The following is a 19,044-nucleotide window of genomic DNA, read 5'->3' on the forward strand; positions in this document are numbered from 1 at the left end:
AATGAATCAATCAATCAGCCTGTTAGTGTTAACCCTCTCGGTGTGTTAATATAAATAATCCTCCTGCAGTACTACCTCCGTCCAGTGTGGTGGCGCCCTCCCTGGTGATAGGCTCTCCGTCCCCGGCCGAGGTGCGCCCCCTCAGGTAGAAGCGGTAGCGGCTGTGAGGGTCCAGCTGCTTCAGGGTCAGGTGAGTGACCTTGTGATCGTCTATCGTCTCCACCTGCATCGGGCTGTCGCCACTCTTTACGACTACAGAGGACAGACAGGAATGGTTATGTTAGGGTGTGTGTGTGTGTGTGTTTATTTGTGTGTGTGCGTGTGTCTGTCTATCAGTGTGGTCATCTATGGTCTCCACCTGCATCGGGCTGTCGTCACTCTTCACAACTATAGGGGAATAGAGAGGAAAGGTCGACCAGAACAGTCAATAACGTTTTTCTCTGACAGAATTTGAGGAATGGTCTATAACGTTTTATAGGTTTGTCTCTGACAGAATTTGAGGGATGGTCTATAACGTTTTATAGGTTTGTCTCTGACAGAATTTGAGGAATGGTCTATAACGTTTTATAGGTTTGTCTCTGACAGAATTTGAGGGATGGTCTATAACGTTTTATAGGTTTGTCTCTGACAGAATTTGAGGGATGGTCTATAACGTTATGTAGGTTTGTCCTGATGGATTGGTGGAATATGATTGATATATTATTCACTAGCCATCTCTAGAAGTGACTGGTAATACATCAACAATATGTCACAGAAACAACAGACATAGATCAGTGACACCACATGATAATAAGTAGCACTGTTGTCTTTTACAAGACAGAGAAACAGACACAAGACGTGTAGACTTGCTTTGACAGTCAGTTGAACACACATATTTACATTTTAGTCATTTAAAGGAGTAATTAGGATTAAGTGCCTTGCTCAAGGACACATCACTAGATTACTAGACTACCCTCGTCTAATTAAAGATAGCCAGTTAAGGGGGAGAGGTGTAGTAAGGTAACCACTCTGGTACTGCAGCAGGTATCCTTTGAGAACCCCGTTGGGTTGGGCAGGAGGTGTCCAGTGTAGGGTCATCTCTGTGCCTGCATGACTGTCCAGGAGTAAGGACATGGGGGGGCCAGGAGCTGACAGGGACACAGGCACACTTGATTAGAGTATCCTTCCACTGCAGTGTATACTGTCCCCCCCCCGCTTTTCCCTTTCTCTCACCTCCCTCGTCAGTTTCAAAGGACAGGGTCTTGGAGGGGGGCCCCTCTCCCTTGCTGTTGAACACAGTGACGGTGAGGGCGTAGTGAGAGTAGGGTCTGAGTCCCCCCAGGACCCTCTTCTCCTCTTTGGGCCCTGTCTCCACCTCAACACTGGTCTCTGGCTCTCTAGCCCTACGGCTACCACGGCCCCTGGAGCCAAACCTCGTCAGGTGGATCTGGTGAGGAGAGAGGGCAGAGGAGGAAGGTTATACGCTGTAATAATGCTCTATGTAGCTCTATGTAGCTGTAAGGTCATGTTTATGATGTGTAATGTATGCAGCCCCGGTGGTGGCCCCTGGAGCCAAACCTCAGCAGGTGGATCTGGGAGGGAAGATGTTATAAAGCTCTATGTGGCCATAACGTCATGGTTATGATGTTGATATGACACACAGGGGGGGGAAGGTGTAAAGGGGACACAGGAAATTAGACTATTCATGAGGTCATGAGTTATTCATGAGTTATTCACATTGCATAGATCTTGACAGTCATTGTATCTCTCTTGTAGTAGTTATTTCAGTGCCACAGACCTTATATCCCAGCAGGTGTCCTCTGACAGTCTTTTCGTTCACTGGTTCCCATGTTACCCTGATGGCTGAACTGTTGAGCAGCACCATACCCACATTCTTAGGAGCCTCCAGGGGGACTGTAGGAAAGGGGGGAGAGAGAGAGAGAGATGCAGAGAGGGGAGAGAAACATACAATCATTATCTTGCTCAGCATCATAATCACTTGAGTGTTTATTAGTGTATTGTTTACCGGTGAACACAATAGACTAATTGGTCATCATTAGAGGGAGAATACGGGGAGAGAATGAGAACAGCAGGAATGAGAGTGAGGGAGAGAAAGAGAGAGAGAGACAGAAACAGAGAGAGTGTTCAGGGGAGAGTTAGACACCTCTGTATATGTCACGACTTCTACCGAAGGTAACTCCTCTCCCTGTTCGGGCGGCCCTCGGCGTCGCCGGTTTACTAGCCGCCACCGATCCCTTTTTCCTTTTCTGGTTGTTTTGTCTGTGTTCCTTTTCACACCTGGTTTCAATTGCGTTTATTTCTGTGTGTATATAGGGCACCTGTTACCTGCCTTATTTCGTGCGGGATTAAGCTTGTGGGTATTTTGCGCTCGTTTATCGTTGATGTTTCTTGTTCTCGTTATTACGCACGTGCAGTTTATTTTCGGAACTGAGTTTGTTCCTCCGTGCGTTTGGCACGTGTTTCTGTTTTGTTTTCACTATTTAGGCACTGTGATCTGTGGGACCTTATATAGACAGATCTGTGCCAATTTTGTATTGGTGGACTATGTATAATTAATTATTATATTAAACACGCTTCTCAGTAATCCCTGCTCTCCTGCGCCTGACTCCTACACCTCTCACCGAGACGCACGTTATCACAGTATATATACATAATATGACATTTGTAATGTCTTTATTCTTTTGGAACTTCTGTGAGTGTAATGTTTACTGTTCATTTTATTGTTTATTTCACTTTTGTATCTAGTTCACTTGCTTTGGCAATGTTAACATGTTTCCCATGTCAATAAAGCCCCTTGAATTGAATTGAGAGAGAGAGAGAGAGATCATTACAGAAGAGAGGAGAGAACGCAGTAGCGAGAGAGAGAGATCATTACAGAATGAGAGGAGAGAACGCAGTAGCGAGAGAGAGAGATCATTACAGAATGAGAGGAGAGAACGCAGTAGCGAGAGAGAGAGATCATTACAGAATGAGAGGAGAGAACGCAGTAGCGAGAGAGAGAGATCATTACAGAATGAGAGGAGAGAACGCAGTAGCGAGAGAGAGAGATCATTACAGAATGAGAGGAGAGAACGCAGTAGCGAGAGAGAGAGATCATTACAGAAGAGAGAGAACGCAGTAGTGAGAGAGAGAGAGCTCATTACAGAATGAGAGGAGAGAACGCAGTAGCGAGAGAGAGAGAGATCATTACAGAAGAGAGGAGAGAACGCAGTAGCGAGAGAGAGAGATCATTACAGAAGAGAGGAGAGAACGCAGTAGCGAGAGAGAGATATCATTACAGAAGAGAGGAGAGAACGCAGTAGCGAGAGAGAGAGATCATTACAGAAGAGAGGAGAGAACGCAGTAGCGAGAGAGAGATCATTACAGAATGAGAGAGAACGCAGTAGCGAGAGAGAGAGATCATTACAGAAGAGAGGAGAGAACACAGTAACGAGAGAGAGATCATTACAGAAGAGAGGAGAGAACGCAGTAGCGAGAGAGAGAGAGATCATTACAGAATGAGAGGAGAGAACGCAGTAGCGAGAGAGAGAGATCATTACAGAAGAGAGGAGAGAACGCAGTAGCGAGAGAGAGAGATCATTACAGAATGAGAGGAGAGAACGCAGTAGCGAGAGAGAGAGATCATTACAGAATGAGAGGAGAGAACGCAGTAGCGAGAGAGAGAGATCATTACAGAAGAGAGAGAACGCAGTAGTGAGAGAGAGAGAGCTCATTACAGAATGAGAGGAGAGAACGCAGTAGCGAGAGAGAGAGATCATTACAGAAGAGAGAGAACGCAGTAGCGAGAGAGAGAGATCATTACAGAATGAGAGGAGAGAACGCAGTAGCGAGAGAGAGAGATCATTACAGAAGAGAGAGAACGCAGTAGCGAGAGAGAGAGATCATTACAGAATGAGAGAGAACGCAGTAGCGAGAGAAAGATCATTACAGAATGAGAGGAGAGAACGCAGTAGCGAGAGAGAGAGATCATTACAGAAGAGAGGAGAGAACGCAGTAGCGAGAGAGAGATATCATTACAGAAGAGAGGAGAGAACGCAGTAGCGAGAGAGAGATCATTACAGAATGAGAGAGAACGCAGTAGCGAGAGAGAGAGATCATTACAGAAGAGAGGAGAGAACACAGTAGCGAGAGAGAGATCATTACAGAAGAGAGGAGAGAACGCAGTAGCGAGAGAGAGAGAGAGATCATTACAGAATGAGAGGAGAGAACGCAGTAGCGAGAGAGAGAGATCATTACAGAAGAGAGGAGAGAACGCAGTAGCGAGAGAGAGAGATCATTACAGAAGAGAGGAGAGAACGCAGTAGCGAGAGAAAGATCATTACAGAAGAGAGGAGAGAACGCAGTAGCGAGAGAGAGATCATTACAGAAGAGAGGAGAGAACGCAGTAGCGAGAGAGAGAGATCATTACAGAAGAGAGGAGAGAACGCAGTAGCGAGAACAAGATCATTACAGAAGAGAGGAGAGAACGCAGTAGCGAGAGAGAGATCATTACAGAAGAGAGGGGAGAACGCAGTAGCGAGAGAGAGAGATCATTACAGAATGAGAGGGGAGAACGCAGTAGCGAGAGAGAGATCATTACAGAAGAGGAGAGAACGCAGTAGCGAGAGAGAGAGATCATTACAGAAGAGAGGAGAGAACGCAGTAGCGAGAGAGAGATCATTACAGAATGAGAGAGAACGCAGTAGCGAGAGAGAGAGAGCTCATTACAGAATGAGAGGAGAGAACGCAGTAGCGAGAGAGAGAGATCATTACAGAAGAGAGGAGAGAACGCAGTAGCGAGAGAGAGATATCATTACAGAAGAGAGGAGAGAACGCAGTAGCGAGAGAGAGATCATTACAGAATGAGAGAGAACGCAGTAGCGAGAGAGAGAGATCATTACAGAAGAGAGGAGAGAACACAGTAGCGAGAGAGAGATCATTACAGAAGAGAGGAGAGAACGCAGTAGCGAGAGAGAGAGAGAGATCATTACAGAATGAGAGGAGAGAACGCAGTAGCGAGAGAGAGAGATCATTACAGAAGAGAGGAGAGAACGCAGTAGCGAGAGAGAGAGATCATTACAGAATGAGAGGAGAGAACGCAGTAGCGAGAGAGAGATCATTACAGAAGAGGAGAGAACGCAGTAGTGAGAGAGAGATCATTACAGAAGAGAGAGAACGCAGTAGCGAGAGAGAGAGATCATTACAGAAGAGAGAGAACGCAGTAGCGAGAGAGAGAGATCATTACAGAATGAGAGGAGAGAACGCAGTAGCGAGAGAGAGAGATCATTACAGAAGAGAGGAGAGAACGCAGTAGCGAGAGAGAGAGATCATTACAGAATGAGAGGAGAGAACGCAGTAGCGAGAGAGAGAGATCATTACAGAATGAGAGGAGAGAACGCAGTAGCGAGAGAGAGAGATCATTACAGAAGAGAGAGAACGCAGTAGTGAGAGAGAGAGAGCTCATTACAGAATGAGAGGAGAGAACGCAGTAGCGAGAGAGAGATATCATTACAGAAGAGAGGAGAGAACGCAGTAGCGAGAGAGAGATCATTACAGAATGAGAGAGAACGCAGTAGCGAGAGAGAGAGATCATTACAGAAGAGAGGAGAGAACGCAGTAGCGAGAGAGAGATCATTACAGAAGAGAGGAGAGAACGCAGTAGCGAGAGAGAGAGAGAGATCATTACAGAATGAGAGGAGAGAACGCAGTAGCGAGAGAGAGAGATCATTACAGAAGAGAGGAGAGAACGCAGTAGCGAGAGAGAGAGATCATTACAGAATGAGAGGAGAGAACGCAGTAGCGAGAGAGAGATCATTACAGAAGAGGAGAGAACGCAGTAGTGAGAGAGAGATCATTACAGAAGAGAGAGAACGCAGTAGCGAGAGAGAGAGATCATTACAGAAGAGAGAGAACGCAGTAGCGAGAGAGAGAGATCATTACAGAATGAGAGGAGAGAACGCAGTAGCGAGAGAGAGAGATCATTACAGAAGAGAGGAGAGAACGCAGTAGCGAGAGAGAGAGATCATTACAGAATGAGAGGAGAGAACGCAGTAGCGAGAGAGAGAGATCATTACAGAATGAGAGGAGAGAACGCAGTAGCGAGAGAGAGAGATCATTACAGAAGAGAGAGAACGCAGTAGTGAGAGAGAGAGAGCTCATTACAGAATGAGAGGAGAGAACGCAGTAGCGAGAGAGAGAGATCATTACAGAAGAGAGAGAACGCAGTAGCGAGAGAGAGATCATTACAGAATGAGAGGAGAGAACGCAGTAGCGAGAGAGAGAGATCATTACAGAAGAGAGAGAACGCAGTAGCGAGAGAGAGAGATCATTACAGAATGAGAGAGAACGCAGTAGCGAGAGAAAGATCATTACAGAAGAGAGGAGAGAATGCAGTAGCGAGAGAAAGATCATTACAGAAGAGAGGAGAGAACGCAGTAGCGAGAGAGAGATCATTACAGAAGAGAGGAGAGAACGCAGTAGCGAGAGAGAGAGATCATTACAGAAGAGAGGAGAGAACGCAGTAGCGAGAGAAAGATCATTACAGAAGAGAGGAGAGAACGCAGTAGCGAGAGAGAGAGATCATTACAGAAGAGAGGAGAGAACGCAGTAGCGAGAACAAGATCATTACAGAAGAGAGGAGAGAACGCAGTAGCGAGAGAGAGATCATTACAGAAGAGAGGGGAGAACGCAGTAGCGAGAGAGAGATCATTACAGAAGAGAGGGGAGAACGCAGTAGCGAGAGAGAGATCATTACAGAAGAGGAGAGAACGCAGTAGCGAGAGAGAGATATCATTACAGAACGAGAGGAGAGAACGCAGTAGCGAGAGAGAGATCATTACAGAAGAGAGGAGAGAACGCAGTAGCGAGAGAGAGAGATCATTACAGGTAGCCAAACCCACTGGCTCCAGGTTCATCTATAAGTCTTTGCTAGGTAAAGCCCCGCCTTATCTCAGCTCATTGGTCACCATAGCAGCACCCACCCGTAGCACGCGCTCCAGCAGGTATATTTCACTGGTCAGCCCCAAAGCCAATTCCTCTTTCGGCCGCCTTTCCTTCCAGTTCTCTGCTGCCAATGATTGGAACGAACTGCAAAAATCACTGAAGCTGGAGACTCATAGCAGCACCCTCAGTAGCTTTAAGCACCAGCTGTCAGAGCAGCTCACAGATCACTGCACCTGTACATAGCCCATCTGTAAATAGCCCATCCAACTACTTCATCCCCATACTGTTATTTATTTTGCTCCTTTGCATCCCAGTATCTCTACTTGCACACTCATCTTCTGCACAATTACCACTCCCGTGTTTAATTGCTATATTGTAATTATTTAGCTACTATGGCCTATTCATTGCCTTACCTCCCTTATCTTACCTCATTTGCACACACTGTATATAGACTTTTTCTATTGTATTATTGACTGTATGTTTGTTATTCCATGTATAACTCTGTGTTGTTGTTTGTGTCGCACTGCTTTGCTTTATCTTGGCCAGGTCGCAGTTGTAAATGAGAACATGTTCTTAACTAGCCTACCTGGTTAAATAAAGGTGAAATAAAATTACATTAAAATTACAGAAAGAGAGGAGAGAGCGCAGTAGCGAGAGAGAGAGATCATTACAGAAAGAGAGGAGAGAACGCAGTAGCGAGAGAGAGATCATTACAGAAGAGAGGAGAGAACGCAGTAGCAAGAGAGAGAGATCATTACAGAAGAGAGGAGAGAACGCAGTAGCGAGAGAGAGATCATTACAGAAGAGAGGAGAGAACGCAGTAGCGAGAGAGAGAGAGATCATTACAGAAAGAGAGGAGAGAACGCAGTAGCGAGAGAGAGAGAGATCATTACAGAATGAGAGGAGAGAACGCAGTAGCGAGAGAGAGAGATCATTACAGAAAGAGAGGAGAGAACGCAGTAGCGAGAGAGAGATCATTACAGAAGAGAGGAGAGAACGCAGTAGCGAGAGAGAGAGACATCATTACAGAAGAGAGGAGAGAACGCAGTAGCGAGAGAGAGAGATCATTACAGAAGAGAGGAGAGAACGCAGTAGCGAGAGAGAGATCATTACAGAAGAGAGGAGAGAACGCAGTAGCGAGAGAGAGATCATTACAGAAGAGAGGGGAGAACGCAGTAGCGAGAGAGAGATCATTACAGAAGAGAGGAGAGAATGCAGTAGCGAGAGAGAGAGAGAGAGATCATTACAGAAGAGAGGAGAGAATGCAGTAGCGAGAGAGAGATCATTACAGAAGAGAGGAGAGAACGCAGTAGCGAGAGAGAGAGATCATTACAGAATGAGAGGAGAGAACGCAGTAGCGAGAGAGAGATCATTACAGAAGAGGAGAGAACGCAGTAGTGAGAGAGAGATCATTACAGAAGAGAGAGAACGCAGTAGCGAGAGAGAGAGATCATTACAGAAGAGAGAGAACGCAGTAGCGAGAGAGAGAGATCATTACAGAATGAGAGGAGAGAACGCAGTAGCGAGAGAGAGAGATCATTACAGAAGAGAGGAGAGAACGCAGTAGCGAGAGAGAGAGATCATTACAGAATGAGAGGAGAGAACGCAGTAGCGAGAGAGAGAGATCATTACAGAATGAGAGGAGAGAACGCAGTAGCGAGAGAGAGAGATCATTACAGAAGAGAGAGAACGCAGTAGTGAGAGAGAGAGAGCTCATTACAGAATGAGAGGAGAGAACGCAGTAGCGAGAGAGAGATATCATTACAGAAGAGAGGAGAGAACGCAGTAGCGAGAGAGAGATCATTACAGAATGAGAGAGAACGCAGTAGCGAGAGAGAGAGATCATTACAGAAGAGAGGAGAGAACACAGTAGCGAGAGAGAGATCATTACAGAAGAGAGGAGAGAACGCAGTAGCGAGAGAGAGAGAGAGATCATTACAGAATGAGAGGAGAGAACGCAGTAGCGAGAGAGAGAGATCATTACAGAAGAGAGGAGAGAACGCAGTAGCGAGAGAGAGAGATCATTACAGAATGAGAGGAGAGAACGCAGTAGCGAGAGAGAGATCATTACAGAAGAGGAGAGAACGCAGTAGTGAGAGAGAGATCATTACAGAAGAGAGAGAACGCAGTAGCGAGAGAGAGAGATCATTACAGAAGAGAGAGAACGCAGTAGCGAGAGAGAGAGATCATTACAGAATGAGAGGAGAGAACGCAGTAGCGAGAGAGAGAGATCATTACAGAAGAGAGGAGAGAACGCAGTAGCGAGAGAGAGAGATCATTACAGAATGAGAGGAGAGAACGCAGTAGCGAGAGAGAGAGATCATTACAGAATGAGAGGAGAGAACGCAGTAGCGAGAGAGAGAGATCATTACAGAAGAGAGAGAACGCAGTAGTGAGAGAGAGAGAGCTCATTACAGAATGAGAGGAGAGAACGCAGTAGCGAGAGAGAGAGATCATTACAGAAGAGAGAGAACGCAGTAGCGAGAGAGAGATCATTACAGAATGAGAGGAGAGAACGCAGTAGCGAGAGAGAGAGATCATTACAGAAGAGAGAGAACGCAGTAGCGAGAGAGAGAGATCATTACAGAATGAGAGAGAACGCAGTAGCGAGAGAAAGATCATTACAGAAGAGAGGAGAGAATGCAGTAGCGAGAGAAAGATCATTACAGAAGAGAGGAGAGAACGCAGTAGCGAGAGAGAGATCATTACAGAAGAGAGGAGAGAACGCAGTAGCGAGAGAGAGAGATCATTACAGAAGAGAGGAGAGAACGCAGTAGCGAGAGAAAGATCATTACAGAAGAGAGGAGAGAACGCAGTAGCGAGAGAGAGAGATCATTACAGAAGAGAGGAGAGAACGCAGTAGCGAGAACAAGATCATTACAGAAGAGAGGAGAGAACGCAGTAGCGAGAGAGAGATCATTACAGAAGAGAGGGGAGAACGCAGTAGCGAGAGAGAGATCATTACAGAAGAGAGGGGAGAACGCAGTAGCGAGAGAGAGATCATTACAGAAGAGGAGAGAACGCAGTAGCGAGAGAGAGATATCATTACAGAACGAGAGGAGAGAACGCAGTAGCGAGAGAGAGATCATTACAGAAGAGAGGAGAGAACGCAGTAGCGAGAGAGAGAGATCATTACAGGTAGCCAAACCCACTGGCTCCAGGTTCATCTATAAGTCTTTGCTAGGTAAAGCCCCGCCTTATCTCAGCTCATTGGTCACCATAGCAGCACCCACCCGTAGCACGCGCTCCAGCAGGTATATTTCACTGGTCAGCCCCAAAGCCAATTCCTCTTTCGGCCGCCTTTCCTTCCAGTTCTCTGCTGCCAATGATTGGAACGAACTGCAAAAATCACTGAAGCTGGAGACTCATAGCAGCACCCTCAGTAGCTTTAAGCACCAGCTGTCAGAGCAGCTCACAGATCACTGCACCTGTACATAGCCCATCTGTAAATAGCCCATCCAACTACTTCATCCCCATACTGTTATTTATTTTGCTCCTTTGCATCCCAGTATCTCTACTTGCACACTCATCTTCTGCACAATTACCACTCCCGTGTTTAATTGCTATATTGTAATTATTTAGCTACTATGGCCTATTCATTGCCTTACCTCCCTTATCTTACCTCATTTGCACACACTGTATATAGACTTTTTCTATTGTATTATTGACTGTATGTTTGTTATTCCATGTATAACTCTGTGTTGTTGTTTGTGTCGCACTGCTTTGCTTTATCTTGGCCAGGTCGCAGTTGTAAATGAGAACATGTTCTTAACTAGCCTACCTGGTTAAATAAAGGTGAAATAAAATTACATTAAAATTACAGAAAGAGAGGAGAGAGCGCAGTAGCGAGAGAGAGAGATCATTACAGAAAGAGAGGAGAGAACGCAGTAGCGAGAGAGAGATCATTACAGAAGAGAGGAGAGAACGCAGTAGCAAGAGAGAGAGATCATTACAGAAGAGAGGAGAGAACGCAGTAGCGAGAGAGAGATCATTACAGAAGAGAGGAGAGAACGCAGTAGCGAGAGAGAGAGAGATCATTACAGAAAGAGAGGAGAGAACGCAGTAGCGAGAGAGAGAGAGATCATTACAGAATGAGAGGAGAGAACGCAGTAGCGAGAGAGAGAGATCATTACAGAAAGAGAGGAGAGAACGCAGTAGCGAGAGAGAGATCATTACAGAAGAGAGGAGAGAACGCAGTAGCGAGAGAGAGAGACATCATTACAGAAGAGAGGAGAGAACGCAGTAGCGAGAGAGAGAGATCATTACAGAAGAGAGGAGAGAACGCAGTAGCGAGAGAGAGATCATTACAGAAGAGAGGAGAGAACGCAGTAGCGAGAGAGAGATCATTACAGAAGAGAGGGGAGAACGCAGTAGCGAGAGAGAGATCATTACAGAAGAGAGGAGAGAATGCAGTAGCGAGAGAGAGAGAGAGAGATCATTACAGAAGAGAGGAGAGAATGCAGTAGCGAGAGAGAGATCATTACAGAAGAGAGGAGAGAACGCAGTAGCGAGAGAGAGAGATCATTACAGAAGAGAGGAGAGAACGCAGTAGCGAGAGAGAGAGAGATCATTACAGAATGAGAGGAGAGAACGCAGTAGCGAGAGAGAGAGATCATTACAGAAGAGAGGGGAGAACGCAGTAGAGAGAGAGAGAGATCATTACAGAAGAGAGGAGAGAACGCAGTAGCGAGAGAGAGAGAGATCATTACAGAAGAGAGGAGAGAATGCAGTAGCGAGAGAGAGAGATCATTACAGAAGAGAGGGGAGAACGCAGTAGAGAGAGAGAGAGATCATTACAGAAAGAGAGGAGAGAACGCAGTAGCGAGAGAGAGATCATTACAGAAGAGAGGAGAGAACGCAGTAGCGAGAGAGAGATCATTACAGAAGAGAGGAGAGAATGCAGTAGCGAGAGAGATCATTACAGAAGATAGGGGAGAACGCAGTAGCGAGAGAGAGAGATCATTACAGAAGAGAGGAGAGAACGCAGTAGCGAGAGAGAGAGATCATTACAGAAAGAGGGAATTCTAAAACAACATCTTACTGTCCTCTCCAGAGTAACCAGTCACAGGGTCTAGCTCAGGTCCCTCTCCTTTCTGATTGACAGCCTGAACTTTGATTTGAAAGGCGGAGAAGTTGCCCACTTCAGTGACGATGAACGGTGGCTCAGTGGAGACATTAGAGTGCCAGGTTGTGTCACCAACCACCCTTTTCCAGAACACCTTGTAGTGGAACTCTGGGCCGTTAAACACACGCCTGTCCATCTCCTGTGACAGTGACATACAGGGATATGAGCCAATCAGACCAATCAGCCCTTCCTACAATAATAACAAAAACATTTAGAAAATGTTCTAGTGTGTGGTGGTAGGGGACAATAATAGTAAGGGTAATAATAATAATATAATAATAATAATAGGAATAATAATAAAGATAACAATAATAGTAATACATGATAATAATAGGAATAATAATAATAAATCATAATACGGATAATATAATGATGACAATAGTAATGATAACAATAATAGTAATAATAATAACAATAATAGTAATAATAATAATAGTATTAACAATAATAGTAATAATAATAATAGTATTAACAATAATAGTAATAATAATAATAGTATTAACAGTAATAATAATAATAATATTGATATTAATAATAGTAATAATAATGATAACACTAGTAATAATAATAATAATACTATAATGATAATAACAATAGTTAAAATAATGATAATACCAATAATAATGATCAAAGTAATAATGATAATAATAGTAATGATAATTATAAAAATTATATTAATAATACTGTTAATAAGAATAATGATAATAATAATGATAGTAATAATAATAATAATAATAATGGGTCACATATCTTTCATTGATACATTTAACAAGCCTCACCTCCCATGTGATGACCAGGGTGTCTGGGTCTGTAGACTCACTCCTCACATTCTCTGGGTTATTGTCTGGAGCTGTGGAGGGGTTGGAATAATTAAAGCTTGATTAAACGATTAAAGCTTGGAAGCTTTATTAAACGATTAAAGCTTTTTTCAATGATTAAAGCTTGGAAGCTTTATTAAACGATTAAAGCTTTATTAAACGATCACGATTGGGAGCAGCAGAACAGTGACCAGACATTCCCTGTGTTCCATGTATTGGATCGTTTAGAACATTTAGACTGGTACATCTCTACTTGACATTTACCTTTGATATATTATAATATCTAACCTTGAGGTGGGGTGCTGTGAAGGTCAGAGGGCATGCTGGGGTCACTCTTCCCAATGTTGTTGATGGAGATGACTCGGAAGCGGTAGGACTCGTATGGTTGCAGAGAAATGGTCACGCTCTCATTAGTTCCACTGACTCTCTTCAGCTCCTCCCAACCCCGCTCCTTAGAGTCACCATCTTTAAACTCCACCACAAACTCTGGAGAGAGAGAGAGAAAAGAGAGAGAGAAAAGAGAGAAAGAGAAAAGAGAGTGAGAGAATCAGTGACAATGCAGGGGTCCAATGGTCCAATGACTTGGACCAACCATTGAACCACTAAGCAGAAGAGAGAAAGTAATATATGACAATGCAGAAATCACTCAGTCCATGTAATGAGATAAAACAGACTTCCGTGCTCTCAGGAGAGATATGATGATATAATGATTGTATGGTATGGGGTTGGTAATTCAAAGTGCAAAGCCTCAAAGTGATGTGGTTATCAAAGTCAGGCAGCAGTGTCTATTCTGTCTCAGGCCTGGACAGCTGTGGTCATCTCCACTGAAACTAATACTCACTCTCCCATGGGGAGATACAGGATAGGACAGCTATGGGTTTGTAGTTTAAAGCATCACAGTGATGTAGTATCAATCAGACCTGGGTTCTTTGGGTTCTAATAATTCTGAGCATTTGATTGAGCTTGCCTGGTTGACAGATAGGCAGGGTTTGCAGTTAGCACTGTTGGGGCTGTTTGATTGGTTCCACTGGGCCAGCTAGGCTCAATCAAAAGCAAGTAGAGTATTTAAAACGAAACAAAAACCATTTGAAATGAGGTCAGGGGTCTGTTGAGAGCAGGGGAGAATGACTGCCCCATCTCATTGAAGCCACGGAGGTTCAAGGCTGACTGCAGTACCGCAGGCATTGTTAGCAGCACATTATAGTGAATTGAAAAATGGCACACTTCATGGTCAATCTTTGTGTAAATGAATATAAAATCAATTACAATCATGGTACCAATAATTGTTTTCAATACACCAGATGTACTGTATGTCCTTGAACCAATTATTTGAAAATCGCACAGAGAAGAAGTTATAAGGAGAATTGTGTTTCTAATGAAAGCCTGCGGTACCCCGGTCGGCCTTCAACTTGAATTACTCAACAAGAGAGTGCAGCATTGAGCTAGCCTGCAACGTCACTTCCTGGAGTAGCTCAAACTGTGCATGGCATGTCTCCATGAGTTGGTTGTGAGCCTACTGCAGGGCGGTTGTGGTCATGTTGTGGTCATTCTAGTGTCAGTGTGTTGGTTGTGAGCCTACTGCAGGGCGGTTGTGGTCATGTTGTGGTCATTCTAGTGTCAGTGTGTTGGTTGTTAGCATACTGCAGGGCGGTTGTGGTCATGTTGTGGTCATTCTAGTGTCAGTGTGTTGGTTGTGAGCCTACTGCAGGGCGGTTGTGGTCATGTTGTGGTCATTCTAGTGTCAGTGTGTTGGTTGTTAGCATACTGCAGGGCGGTTGTGGTCATGTTGTGGTCATTCTAGTGTCAGTGTGCTGGTTGTTAGCATACTGCAGGGTGGTTGTGGTCATGTTGTGGTCATTCTAGTGTCAGTGTGTTGGTTGTGAGCCTACTGCAGGGCGGTTGTGGTCATTCTAGTGTCAGTGTGTTAGTTGTGAGCCTACTGCAGGGCGGTTGTGGTCATGTTGTGGTCATTCTAGTGTCAGTGTGTTGGTTGTTAGCATACTGCAGGGTGGTTGTGGTCATGTTGTGGTCATTCTAGTGTCAGTGTGTTGGTTGTGAGCCTACTGCAGGGCGGTTGTGGTCATTCTAGTGTCAGTGTGTTAGTTGTGAGCCTACTGCAGGGCGGTTGTGGTCATGTTGTGGTCATTCTAGTGTCAGTGTGTTGGTTGTGAGCCTACTGCAGGGCGGTTGTGGTCATTCTAGTGTCAGTGTGTTAGTTGTGAGCCTACTGCAGGGCGGTTGTGGTCATGTTGTGGTCATTCTAGTGTCAGTGTGTTGGTTGTTAGCATACTGCAGGGTGGTTGTGGTCATGTTGTGGTCATTCTAGTGTCAGTGTGTTGGTTGTGAGCCTACTGCAGGGCGGTTGTGGTCATTCTAGTGTCAGTGTGTTAGTTGTGAGCCTACTGCAGGGCGGTTGTGGTCATGTTGTGGTCATTCTAGTGTCAGTGTGTTGGTTGTTAGCCTACTGCAGGGTGGTTGTGGTTATGTTGTGGTCATTCTAGTGTCAGTGTGTTGTTTGTTAGCCTACTGCAGGGTGGTTGTGGTCATGTTGTGGTCATTCTAGTGTCAGTGTGTTGGTTGTGAGCCTACTGCAGGGTGGTTGTGGTCATGTTGTGGTCATTCTAGTGTCAGTGTGTTGGTTGTGACCATACTGCAGGGTGGTTGTGGTCATTCTAGTGTCAGTGTGTTGGTTGTGACCATACTGCAGGGTGGTTGTGGTCATTCTAGTGTCAGTGTGTTGGTTGTGAGCCTACTGCAGGGTGGTTGTGGTTATGTTGTGGTCATTCTAGTGTCAGTGTGTTGGTTGTGAGCCTACTGCAGGGCGGTTGTGGTCATTCTAGTGTCAGTGTGTTGTTTGTTAGCCTACTGCAGGGTGGTTGTGGTCATGTTGTGGTCATTCTAGTGTCAGTGTGTTGGTTGTGAGCCTACTGCAGGGTGGTTGTGGTCATTCTAGTGTCAGTGTGTTGTTTGTTAGCCTACTGCAGGGTGGTTGTGGTTATGTTGTGGTCATTCTAGTGTCAGTGTGTTGGTTGTGAGCCTACTGCAGGGTGGTTGTGGTCATGTTGTGGTCATTCTAGTGTCAGTGTGTTGGTTGTGAGTCTACTGCAGGGTGGTTGTGGTCATGTTGTGGTCATTCTAGTGTCAGTGTGTTGGTTGTTAGCCTACCTATGACAGGGCTGTTGTGGTTATCTCCTGCGGTCCAACTCAGGGTGACATTGCGGTCCTTAGGGTCAGAGACCTGGAGCTGGGTGGGGGGGTCCGGACGGTCTGGAAGGAAGAGGGAGAAACACAGAGAGGTATATTAAAGACATCGTTAACAGAACACTTCATATTCAAATACACTGCATAAATAAGGGTTTCCCAAAGTCAGTCCTGGGGCTCCCACTTGGTGCACGTTCTGGTTTTTGCCTTGCACAGCCTAACCAGCTCTACTAGGGCGAGTAAAACGGTCAGAGTGAGGTGTTCTCTCATTTGTATCTGGAAGTAGCTAGCAAGCCAGCTAACTAACTTTAGATAGCTTGGATGCTTGACTGCCATTGTGAGGTCAGAACGCTCGGGTGAACCCTACTCCTCGGCCCTCTGTACGCTCCAACGCTCTGAATTTACGAACGCCTGGGGCGCATTCTGGAACTCCAGAGGGAATTTATGAACACACTTAACTGTCGTAGCTGATTGGCTCAAACGCATTAAGAAGGAAAGAAATTTGACAAATTAACTTTTAACAAGGCACACCTGTTAATTGAAATGCATTCCAGGTGACTACCTCATGAAGCTGGTTGAGAGAATGCCAAGAGTGTGCAAAGCTGTCATCAAGGCAAAGGGTGGCTACTTTAAAAAATCTCAAATATAAAATATATTTTGATTTGTTGAACACTTTTTTGGTTGCTAAATGTTTCCATATGTGTTATTTCAGATTTTTGATGTCTTCACTATTATTCTATTATTCACGTGGGTGTTACATTACTGGCAATGGAGGACAAGTACCAGAGAAGCAGCTCTAATGGAGTGACTAACCATTCAGAGAAGCAGCTCCAATGGAGTGACTGACCATTCAGAGAAGCAGCTCCAATGGAGTGACTGACCATTCAGAGAAGCGGCTCCAATGGAGTGACTGACCATTCAGAGAAGCAGCTCCAATGGAGTGACTGACCATTCAGAGAAGCAGGTGTGGTGGGCTGTTGAAGAGGGCCGGTTGTTTCTGTCTTGGTTTCTCCTTGGATGTCCCATCGATTCCCTCGCCACTAAACCTACACTGCCTTTCCAAAACTAATCATTTCTGAATTTTTCTGAGCAAACAATATACACAAAAGTATGTTTGACACCCTTTCAAATGACAGGTGTGTAAAGTCGAACACACAGCCATGCAATCTCCATAGGAAAACATTGGCAGTAGAAAGGCCTTACTGAAGAGATGTGATACCATCATAGGATGCCACCTTTTCAACAAGCTCGTAAAATGTCTGCCCTGCCAGATCTGCCCCGGTCAACTGTAAGTGCTGTTATTGTAAAGTGGAAACGTCTAGGACCAACAACGGCTCAGCCGCGAAGTGGTAGGCCACACAAGCTCACAGAACGGGACAGGCGAGTGCTGAAGTGCGTAGCACGTAAATATCGTCTATCCTCTGTTGCAACTGCCTCTCGAAGCAACGGGAGCTTCATGAAATGGATTTCCATGGCCGAGCAGCCGCACATAAGCCTAAGATCACCATGTGCTATGCCAAGCGTCAGCTGGAGTGGTGTAAAGCTCGCCGCCATTGGAGTGGTGTGGAAGCTCGCCGCCATTGGAGTGGTGTAAAGCTCGCCGCCATTGGAGTGGTGTAAAGCTCGCCGCCATTGGAGTGGTGTGGAAGCTCGCCGCCATTGGAGTGGTGTGGAAGCTCGCCACCATTGGAGTGATGGAATCATGATTCACCATCTGGCAGTCCGATGGACGAATCTGGGATTGGCGGAAGCCAGGAGAATGCTACCTGCCCTAATGCATAGTGCCAACTGTAAAGTTCGGGGGAGGATGAAGGCAAGGCCCCTTAGTTCCAGTGAAGGGAAATCTTAACGCTTCAGCATACAATGACAATCTAGACAATTTTGTGCTTCCAACTTTGTGGGAACAGTTTGGGGAAAGTCTTTCCTGTTTCAGCATGACAATGCCCCCGTGAACAAAGAGAGGTCCATATAGAAATGGTTTGTCGAGATCAGTGTGGAAGAACCTCAAGAACCTTAACCCCATCGAACACCTTTGGGATGAATTGGAACGCCGACTGCGAGCCAGGCCTAATTGCCCAACATCAGTGCCCGACCTCACTAATGCTCTTGTGGCTGAATGGAAGCAGGGAAATCTTAATGCTACAGCATACAATGACATTCTAGACGAATCTGTGCTAAAGAGCGAAACGCGTCAAAATTGTCTGTCCTTGTCTGCAACACCCACTACTGAGTTCCAAACGGCCTCTTGAAGCAACGTCAGCACAAGAACTGTTTGTCGGGAGCTACCTGAAATGGGTTTCCATGGCCGAGCAGCCGCACACAAGCCTAAGATCACCATGCGCAAGCGTCGGCTGAAGTGATGTAAAGCTCGCCGCCATTGAACTCTGGAGCAGTGGAAACGCGTTCTCTGGCAGTCCAACGGACTAAACTGGGTATGGCTGATGCATAGTAAAGTTTTGTGGAGGAGGAATAATGATCTGGGGCTGTTTTTCATGGTTCAGGCTAGGCCCCTTAGTTCCAGTGAAGGGTAATCTTAACGTTGTGGCAACAGTTTGGGGAAGGCCCTTTCCTGTTTCAGCATGACAATGACCCGTGCACAAAGCGAAGTCCATACAGAAATAGTTTGTTGAGATCAGCGTGGAAGAACTTGACTGGCCTGCACAGGGCCCTGACCTCAACCCCATCGAACACCTTTGGGATGAATTGGAACGCCCACTGCGAGCCATGCCTAATCGCCCAACATCAGCGCCCGACCTCACTAATGCTCTTGTGGCTGAATTGAAGCAAGTCCCCACAGCAATGTTCCAACATCTAGTGGAAAGCCTTCCCGAAAGAGTGGAGGCTGTTATAGCAGCAAAGGGGGGACCAATTCCAATTTCCGTATTAATGCCCATGATTTTTGAATGAGCTGTTCAACGACCAGGTGTCCACATACTTTTGGTCAAGTAGTGTAGATTGGTTCTTGCATTAGGGGGGGGC

General features: G+C 45.6%; 1 protein-coding gene across 1 annotated transcript in view; it reads right to left on the reverse strand.

Moving 5' to 3' along the window:
* LOC120059590 (neural cell adhesion molecule L1-like) overlaps nucleotides 1–19,044 on the reverse strand; it is a 139,278-nt gene that overhangs the window by 13,726 nt on the left and 106,508 nt on the right. Inside the window, exons 15-22 of the mRNA XM_039008721.1 lie at nucleotides 16,030–16,131; nucleotides 13,153–13,350; nucleotides 12,826–12,896; nucleotides 11,963–12,185; nucleotides 1,778–1,893; nucleotides 1,213–1,426; nucleotides 1,008–1,127; nucleotides 76–252 (exon numbers count right to left, since the gene is read on the reverse strand). Of these exons, the coding sequence (XP_038864649.1) occupies nucleotides 76–252; nucleotides 1,008–1,127; nucleotides 1,213–1,426; nucleotides 1,778–1,893; nucleotides 11,963–12,185; nucleotides 12,826–12,896; nucleotides 13,153–13,350; nucleotides 16,030–16,131 (1,221 nt within the window). The remainder of the gene's footprint in view (nucleotides 1–75; nucleotides 253–1,007; nucleotides 1,128–1,212; nucleotides 1,427–1,777; nucleotides 1,894–11,962; nucleotides 12,186–12,825; nucleotides 12,897–13,152; nucleotides 13,351–16,029; nucleotides 16,132–19,044) is intronic.

Source organism: Salvelinus namaycush, chromosome 14 (genome assembly GCF_016432855.1).
Source record: "Salvelinus namaycush isolate Seneca chromosome 14, SaNama_1.0, whole genome shotgun sequence".
In the NCBI taxonomy this organism is placed as follows: Eukaryota; Metazoa; Chordata; class Actinopteri; order Salmoniformes; family Salmonidae; genus Salvelinus; species Salvelinus namaycush.